The 9,701-nt window shown below is 39.8% G+C and overlaps 1 protein-coding gene across 1 annotated transcript in view; it reads left to right on the top strand.

Annotated features, from left to right (window-relative positions):
• LRR1 (leucine rich repeat protein 1) overlaps positions 1 to 9,701 on the top strand; it is a 19,239-nt gene that overhangs the window by 1,255 nt on the left and 8,283 nt on the right. The window contains 4 exon segments of the mRNA XM_015571983.1: positions 3 to 116; positions 119 to 199; positions 4,431 to 4,532; positions 7,249 to 7,970. Of these exon segments, the coding sequence (XP_015427469.1) occupies positions 3 to 116; positions 119 to 199; positions 4,431 to 4,532; positions 7,249 to 7,970 (1,019 nt within the window).

Genomic DNA, 9,701 nt, shown 5'->3' with positions numbered 1-9,701 from the left:
AGGTCGAGGTGGTGAGTCGGCGCTTGCCGGCCTTGGGGCTGAGGAACCCGGGCAAGGGCGTCCGCGCGCTGTTGAGCCTCTGTCAGCAGCCGGCGCCCCGAAGCCCGCCGCGCCCCGCCCCAGGAGGAGGGCTCTGGGAGGGCGCCCGCGGCTGTTCTCTTGCTCAGTTCTGCGACTTAGAGATCACAGGAGCCATTCAGTTCGGGGGGAGAGTAAAATAACTGTATTTCCGTTCAATCAATTCTGTTTCTTCCACAGAACTTTCGCTAGCTTAAAAAAGGGGCTTTAAGGGATGATGAATCGTATCGAAGGTCTCTAGACCAGATCAGTACAGTAGTAAAGCAGTAACGCTTTGGGTTGCATCTTCATTTTTTTTTTAAGTTGGTTACTACATCCATCTCTCTCTCTCTCTCTCTCTCTCTCTCTCTCTCTCTCTCTCTCCTTAAATGTGTAATTTCCTAAGACCTTATTTCATAGGTCCACGTCTTTTTCTTACCTGTGTAGCAGTAGTAAACTCTCTAGAAGCAGTTGGAGGTTGAACTATAATTTTTTAGAAAGTCAAATCTTTATTGTCAAAAGTATTACATATGCCTTCCTTTCCCCCATGGACCCTTCTAGCCCGCCCCCAGCCCCATCGCAGGCTTTCAGCACCCTGTCGTCTGTGTCCAAGGGTTAGGCATATATGCATACAAGGTGGTTGATCTTGAAATAGAATTTTTAAAGCACAGGTTTTATGAAATCTTTCTCCTTCATTACCAGGCACTGTTATTTTGTCAAAGTGACCGGACTACCCTGTGTCTATAAGTAAAGTCGAGGGTGCAATTCATTGCCCACCCTTACATCGGACTCCCTTATAGTGTACTCCACAGCGGGTATTTAATTGCGGAATATTACAGTCTCATTCAGAGACACCTAGTGCTTCATGTAAATAGTTGAAAGTGAATAATTGCCTCCTGTTGCTAGAATCAACTCATCATTTTTCAAATCGACAGGACTTTGGAAATCTCCCAGCATTGTAAAGCTTATAAAATTGTTAGGTGACAAAAACAAACTCATAACTAGAATTGGATCTCCCCAGGCCTCTCTTTCATGCCTCACTCAAGTATTGCCTGTTTAAAGTCTGATGATGTCTCTCTTAAAACTCCTGTTGTGCCCCTGCCAGGGTGGCTCAGTTGGTTGAGCGTCATCCTGTGCACCAAAAGGTCACCAGTTTGATTCCTCAGCAGGGCACATGCCCAGGTTGTGGTTACGGTCCCCAGTTGGGGTACTTAGATGTTTCTCCCATCCCCTTCCTCTTCATAAAAGCAATAAAAACATTTTAAAAAAGTAACCTCCTATTGCACCAACAGTCAATTGCAGGAGGAAATCCTAATCAAAATTTTATTGTAAACCGCGAATTGAAGACTTATTTTGCACAGGGTGCAGTGCTAGAAACTGGGAGATAAAGTACTGGGAGTACTTGACTTTGATTTACTCACTGTCCTTCTGAGATTAGAAAGGAGAAAAAAAACCACTGCTTACAAGATGGGCTACGATAAGGGCTGTAATAAAAGTGGAAGCAACGAGATGAATTCTGATTACTGGGGCTTGGGAAAGTTTTGCAGAAGAGAGGTACCACAGGACTTGGAAAATCATAGGTGCTCAATGTTTTTTGGATGAATTAAGGGGGTGCTGGTATTGGTCCTGGGCCTTGAAGGGTAGGTATTTGTGCTAAGCATGGAAAGTACCATGGGCTTCTTTCTTACACTCACTTTTTTGTCCCATGACCGGCTACCATCCGACTGTGATGTCCAAATTTGTACCTTTAGCCAGTCTTCTCCTTTAACTTCCTTTTTAAAAAATGATTATTGTTCTATTATTAGTTGTTAATCTCTTATTGTTTTTAATTTAGAATTTAAACTTTATCATAGGTATGTATGCATAGGAAAAAACATGAGTTTTTTTCCATACATTGTTGTCCCATACATTGACTTGGCATCTTGGAATGTATCTTCCTCTTAGATAAGGGCGGACAATCGTATCTTAAAGGTGTGTGTGTGTGTGTGATGGGATATTTGCCCACTGTGGCACACTTTTTTTCATATTATTTCTTTTTTCACTTAAAAAAATGCTGAACAACATTTAGCTTTTTTCCTCCACAGAAATAGTTATGACTCACATCTGACTTTCTAAATCTGCATGACATATTGGTGGAGGGTAGCAAATTGGTGGTCATCAGAAGGAATAGATCTTAGAAGAGCAGTGAGAAACATACTTTTCATCTTATCCAGATAAATGTATAAATCCCTTAACTTCTGACTTGAATCTGTTGTCTACTTTAAATCTTCACTTGGATGTGTTGCAGCATCTCAACCTCAAAATACCTAGACCAGTGGCTCTCAACCTTCCTAATGCTGCGACCCTTTAATACAGTTCCTCATGTTGTGGTGGCCCCCAACCATAAAATTATTTTCATTGCTACTTCATAACTGTAACTTTGCTACTGTTATGAATCATAATGTAAATATCTGATATGCAGGATGTATTTTCATTGTTACAAATTGAACATAATTAAAGCATAGTGATTAATCACAAAAACAATATGTAATTATATATGTGTTTTCCGATGGTCTTAGGCGACCCCTGTGAAAGGGTCGTTCTACCCCCAAAGGGTTGTGACCCACAGGTTGAGAACCGCTGACCTAGACAGTAATTGTCATTGTCGCCCCTAAACCTGCTTTTCTGACAGTGCTCTACAACTCATTTAGTAGTATTCTGCCCCATGCAGAAATCTTAAAGCCTTTGCCTCTCTGCATCCAATATATTATTGAATCCTTTCAATTCTACCTCCTAGTTATCTTTCAGATTTTCATCTATCCCAGTTGTAATCTAAACCATCATTATACCTTGCCTAGCTACTCTCTTAAAGGATCACTCTACCTCTATTGTTGTCCTTCCCTCCTACTCTTTATCCTCCACCCCCTAACCCTCCAAAGTTCATTCTTACCCTGTGGTTAAAGGGAACCTGTAAAGATACAGATCTAATGATGTTCTCAGCTTAAAGTCATTCAAATGGATATCATTGTTCTTAGGATAAATCCAAAATTCTTTTTTTTTTAATTTTTATTTATCCATTTTAAAGAGAGAGGGAGGGAGAGAGAGAGAGAACAATATGTTCCACTTACCTGCATTCATTGGTTGATTCTTGTATGTGCCCTGACTGGGGATCTAACCCGAAACTTTGGTGTATCTGGACGATGCTCTAACCAACTGAGCTCCTCCCTCCCACACCTCCCCCCCCCCCCCCCTCTCTCTCTCTCTCTCTCTCTCTCTCTCTCTCTCTCTCTCTCTCTCTCCCCCTCTCTCCCTCCCTTCCTCCCTCCCTCTCTCCCTCTCTCCCTCTTTAAAACTCCATGGGAAAAGTATCTTCGAGTAAGGATTAACAAAACAAAAATGCCCACAGCACTCTTAACATGGTATAAAACATCTTTCACCATTTAATCTGTTTACCTCTTCAGGCTCACTTACCTTTTTTCACGGGATCCTTCAGCCATACTGAACTTTTAGCTCCTCACAGCTGCCAAGCTCTCTTGCTTTCAAGGCTTTGCACATTGTTCCCCCTTATTGGTAAGCTATCTTCTATCTCTTCTAGACATGTCCTAATCCTTTAGTTCTCACCTTCAAGGTCACCTTCATATCCTAAGACCAGGTAAGATTTCTTAGCTATATAAGGTTTTATAGCAGCCTGTACTTCCTTGTCTTAATAATTGCTTATATATTTGTCTTAATTTTGCTTATAATTATTTTAATAAATGTCAGATTGGCAGCTGTCTAAGTGTGATTACCATGCTGGTCTGATTCACCTCTATTGTCCCAAGCCCCCTATCATAGTTAACTGGTATATAATGGCTTCTGGATAAATTGTTGTTGAAGTCTAAAGCAGAAGCAACATCATTCATTAAAATATTTTGAGCATCTGCTATGTGTTAGACATTGTCTAGCTCTGAGGATACAAGAATGAACAAAGGAGACAAGATTCCTGTTTTCATGGAGTTCGTAATCTTGTGGGAGGCTTGTCCACCCCAGACTAATGAACTGAAATTTAAAAGACAAGTAATTACTCTTGGCAACTCATTACAGCTACATAGTTAGAATGGGAGAAGAGGAATATTCTCTCAAAACACAGGGCATTCTGTTCTCAGAAGAGGACAGAGTTAACGGGACTGATAGAACAATAGTATCTGTCAGAAGGTAGATAAGAAATGTAGCTACCCAACTACTAAAAACAAACCCAACCAAACAAAAAACTTTAAAGCTTAAAACTGTAAAATACTCATACATAAGGACTAAAAGACAAACCTGACAAAATGACTGGCACATCCTATTTGTAATAACTACTAGTATTGAGTAACAGTACTTGATTTTGTTCTTTTTTCCCCATTGTTTTTAAGCAGCTAAAGGGGAACATTGAGCAATTCTTCACCAAATTTGTGGATGAGGGGAAAGCCACTGTTCGGTTAAAGGAACCTCCTGTGGATATCTGCCTAAGTAAGGTACGATATTAAAAACATTAATGTTTAGGTTGATTGGCTATATTTTCTTTAAATTAGAGGCTATTTGAGCCCTAGCTGGTTTGACTCAGTGATTAGAACATCAATGGAGGACTGAAGGGTCAAAGGCACATATCTTGGTTGCAGGCTTAATAACCAGTCTCTGTGGAGGTTCGTGTGGGAGGCAACCAATTGATGTGTCTCTCTCACATCAATGTTTCTCTTTCTGTCTCTCCCCATCCCTTCCACTCCCCCCCCCCCCCAAAAAAAAAATCAATGGAAAAAATATGGTGAGGATTGACCAAAAATAAAAGGCTATTTGAGCATCCTGATATCTCACTTAGCTGAACAGGGCCGGACTCTTGCAGATGTATTAGAAGAAGTGATGGCAGCTTCCCAGGAGTGCTTACCAGTATATTCCTCTAAAAGGGCAGAGGCAGCCTTGGTAAGGCTGCCCAGGATGGGGAGGAAAACTAAGTTTGCTTCTGTATCCAAAATGCAGCCTTCCAGTGTTCTTATACTGGAGCTCTTAAGGAAGGTGGCACAGGCCTATATTTTACCAGCTGAATTATAGGTTATAAGTCTGAGTTGAGTGGGGGGAAAAAAAGGATAAAATGCAATTAGAACCTTGTTGGGGGTATTTTATTATTATAATTATTTTTAAAACTATATAGACCATTAGAACAAAATATAGACTGTTTCTTGGTCCTGTCTCCCCTTTTTTTGTTTTCCCCTTTCCTAGAAGCAATGTCTTATTCATCCTTGCATTATCCTTAACCCCAAGCAAAATGCTTTGCAAACATTAAAAGTTTAATAACTTTTTAAGGTATTTGTGTTGAATGGAATCATTTTGTCCTACCTCCTTCTGTTCTTGTGATGTTTCATTTTCACTTGATGTTCAGCCTATCCTACTAATTCTTTTTTGTTTGTTTTTTTGTTAATCCTCACCCAAAGATATTTTTCCGTTGATTCTTGAGAGAATAGAAGTGAGGGGGAGAGACAGAAAGAGAGAACTATCGTTGTGAGAGAGACACAGGCTTTGGCTGCCTCCCACTTGAGCCCCGACCAGGGGCTGGCATCAAGCCTGCAATCGAGGTACATGCCCTTGACCAGAAACCAACCCGGGACCTTTCAGTCCACAGGCCGACACTCTATCCACTGAGCCAAACTGGCTAGGGCACTAACTCTTTTCTTCTACCTAAGAAACAAGTGAAGTCTTACCTACTTAAAAATTGGATAAACAAATTTCTGGAAAGACAAGATTAAATCTGTTGCCTCCACTTTTCTTAGGATCTGTTTTTACCTTTATTTCCACTGGTGTATTCAAAACACTGCCTCAAAGATCGGTGATCTCCTTTTATTTGCCAAACACATTGCCATTTTTTTCTCACTTTTTTTAGCTCCAGAATTTGACACTAATGACCATTTCCTTCTTAATAAAACTCCTTTCTTGGCATCTGTGACAGGACACTGTCCTGATTTACCGTTAGCCACTCCTTTGTCTCTAATCTCTGACAACCTTTATTCCCGTTTTCTGCCATACCTGCCTTCCATTCCCATAGCTCAACCCGGATTGTATGTAATTTCCAAGTCTGTAAGTTGGTACCGTCTATTGGACTATTTGACCAAGGTCTCCAGATTTTTCTCACTCTACTTCACTGTATACTACTGCCAAAATAATACTAAGCTCTATGTAATTCTCGTGCTCAAATGCTTCAGTGATTGCCCACAGCCTGATCCTTCTGTCCTTACCTTGACATCGAGCTCATCTAGAATCTATCCCCATACTGTATTTCTAATCTTTTACTCCTCTACCAAGCTCCCTCATTCTAACCAAATAGGATTGCATACTTTGTTTCGCACACTTAAAGTTCCCTATTTCTTCACACGTAAACTTTAGAAAACTTGTAAAGTATCCTGCCAAGTGTTCGTTATTTTTATTTATTTATTTTAAATATATATTTTTATTGATTTCAGAGAGGAAGAGAGAGAGAAAGAGATAGACAGACAGAAATATCAATGATGAGAGAGAATCATTGATTAGCTGCCTCCTGTACACCCCACACTGGGGATGGAGCCCTCAACCCAGGCATGTGCCCTTGACCGGAATCAAACCTGGGACCCTTCAGTCTGGAGGCTGACGCTCTATCCACTGAGCCAAACCAGCTAGGGCTTGATGATAGTTCATATACCACTTGATTGGTGATTTCTCTGTTCAGTTGGAAGCAATCTCACTTGATTTTGATACTTCCTTACACTCTTGACAGTGCCATTTAGCCCTGCTTTTGAAAGACAAAGCCATGGCTTTTCACAACTCTTAATCTTTATGAATGGAACCCCCGTACATTTTACAGTGCACAGGGCTGTCTTAGCCTATCGCAGGGGCACTGGAGGTCTGGGTGAGCTCATCTTAAACCCAAATCGCAGGTGGAATTTTTTATGCTTTTCTATTTTATTTTATCCTCTATGGTTCCCCCTTTGAACAGTTTTATTTAGAGTGTGTCTTTCAACATTTAAAAAAAAAAAACCTTAAAGGTTTTGTATCTTTATTGAAATTTAGTCAAAATAGAATACTAAAAAATTATTTTTATAGCCATTTTCAGTAATAATTGCATCATTTGCATATGTAACTCTACAGAATTAGTTATAGGATGAATTAGCATGCATGCATTATCTAAAATGGAATTTATACTTGTACAACTTATTTTTATTTATTCAGGCCAATTCCAGCAGTTTAAAGAGTTTCCTTTCAGCTGTGAGACTGGCTCATAGAGGCTGTGATGTTGAAACACCATTTTCATCTCTCACACCGGTGAAGACTTCAGAATTTGAAAAATTTAAAACTAAAATGGTCATCACATCCAAAAAGGACTATCCTCTAAGCAAGAACTTTCCATATTATCTGGAACATCTTCAGACTTCTTATTGTGGGCTTGTCCGAGTTGATATGCGTATGCTTTGCTTAAAAAACCTTAAAAAATTAGACTTGAGTCACAATCATATAAAAAAGCTACCAGCTACGGTTGGAGACCTCATCCACCTTCAAGAACTCAACCTGAGTAACAATCACTTGGAGTCATTTAATGTGGCATTGTGTCAATCTACACTCCAGAAATCACTTCGGAGTTTGGATCTGAGCAAGAACAAAATTAAGGCACTCCCTGTGCAGTTTTGCCAGCTCCGAGAACTTACAGTTTTAAAACTTGATGATAATGAATTGATTCGATTTCCTATGAAGATAGGACAATTGACAAACCTGCAATTTTTGTCAGCAGCTCGAAATAAGCTCCCATTTTTGCCTAGTGAATTTAAAAATTTGTCCCTTGGGTACTTGGATCTTTTTGGAAATACTTTTGAACAGCCGAAAGTTCTTCCAGTTATAATGCTGCAAACACCATTAACATTATTGGAATCTTCTGCACGAACCATATTACATAATAGGTAAGACTTTGGTAGTCATAAAATGTGGTACTTTTGACAGCATCCTAGTGTTGTCATCATCCTTTGACTACTAGTAAGTATTTAACCATAGCTCTGTGCACAGTCTGACCGCTTGCTGTGGTGGCCTTCTTGCTCCTCCTTACCTCTGCTTGGAATGCTTTTCCTCCAGAAAGTCTCATAGCTTACTTTCTCACTTCATCCAGTTCTCTGCCAAGTGGCACCCCAGAAAGGTCTTTTATGGCCCTGTCTAAAGGTTTATCCTCCACTCCTTACGTTGCCTTTTTTGGGGGGTCATAGGATGTATTACCTGGCATTACTTTTTTTAACATTTGTTTTCTGTCAGTTTTCTCCACTAGACTGTAAGCTCCATGAGGGCGTGGACTTTGTCTTATTTTCCACTGTTTCTCTAGTGTCTAAAATGAGATACCTCCGCTGTTGCCATATATTAGGCACTTAATAAATGCTTGAAAAAATGGCATTATTTTTCAAACTATGATCTGACCAGCAGCATCAATATCACGTAGGAATTTGTTAGAGATGCAAGTCCTTGAACTCCACTCCAGACCTACTGAATTGGAAACTGTTAATAAGTCCTCCTGGTAGTTCTGATGCACTCTAAAGTTTGATAACTCTAAACTGGTATAGTGGTAAAGTGTGGTCTTTGGAGTCAGACTTTAGCAAGTTACTTAATCTCTTTGATTCAGTGTTCCATCTGAAACGGGAAGAGAGTTGTGAAGATAAATGAGCTAATGTAATGCCAAAGCATTTGGCATATAATAGGACTCAATAGCTGTTGATTCTTTTCCCTTTGTACACTAACTGAAGTTAGTTTTGTGAGACAAGGAACTTCAGGTATTCATTCAGTTTTGTTGATGCTGCTTTCATTATTGAGTGACTATAAAATAGTAGCAAGACCATATTTCAAAGAAGAGATTCTTAATTTTTTCAGTTGGGGAGAGACTCTTTAAAACTAAAAAAAAACTGCCCTGGCTGGTGTGGCTCTGTTGGGCATCATCCGGTCCCATGCACTGAAGAGTTGCCAGTTCAATTCTGGGTTGGGCACCTGCCTGGGTTGTGGGCTAGATTCCCGGAGCCCATCTATGTTTTGTTCTCACATTGATGTTTCTCTCTCTCTTCCTCTCTCCCTCCTCCCCCCTCCCTATCCCTTCCCCTCTCTCTAAAAGTAAATTTAAAAAAATTTTAAAAAGAAAATAAAAACAACTGACCAAAATTATGGTCCTAGAAAAATGCACGTGAGTATACACAAAATTTTGCATACAACTTTAAAATGTTCATGAACCCCATTGAAATCCAATCCTCCTTTCTCTCAGTCCATAGCTTAAGAATTCTTATTTTAGAGCAGTGGTTCTCAAACTTTACTTAACATTTGGAATCATCTGAAGAGCTTAAAAATTCTGATGATTAGTTCCCACCCTAGACTTACTAATCAGAATGTCTATAGGTAGAATCCAGTTTTTTTTTTGCTTTGTTTTTAAACCCAGGTGATTCTGTGTACAACTAGCTATGATTAACACTAGATTGCCCAAGGAAGTCATTTTGACTGCTTTTTATTTATTTATTTATTTTTTAAAATATATTTTATTGATTTTTCACAGAGAGGAAGGGAGAGAGATAGTGAGTCAGAAACATCGATGAGAGAGAGACATTGATCAGCTGCCTCCTGCACATCCCCCACTGGGGATGCGCCCGCAACCCAGGTACATGCCCTTG

This window comes from Myotis davidii, unplaced genomic scaffold (assembly GCF_000327345.1).
Source record: "Myotis davidii unplaced genomic scaffold, ASM32734v1 scaffold1069, whole genome shotgun sequence".
Taxonomy (NCBI): domain Eukaryota; kingdom Metazoa; phylum Chordata; class Mammalia; order Chiroptera; family Vespertilionidae; genus Myotis; species Myotis davidii.
The sequence above is the reverse complement of the archived record's forward strand: the minus strand, read 5'-3'. Positions and strand labels throughout refer to the sequence as shown.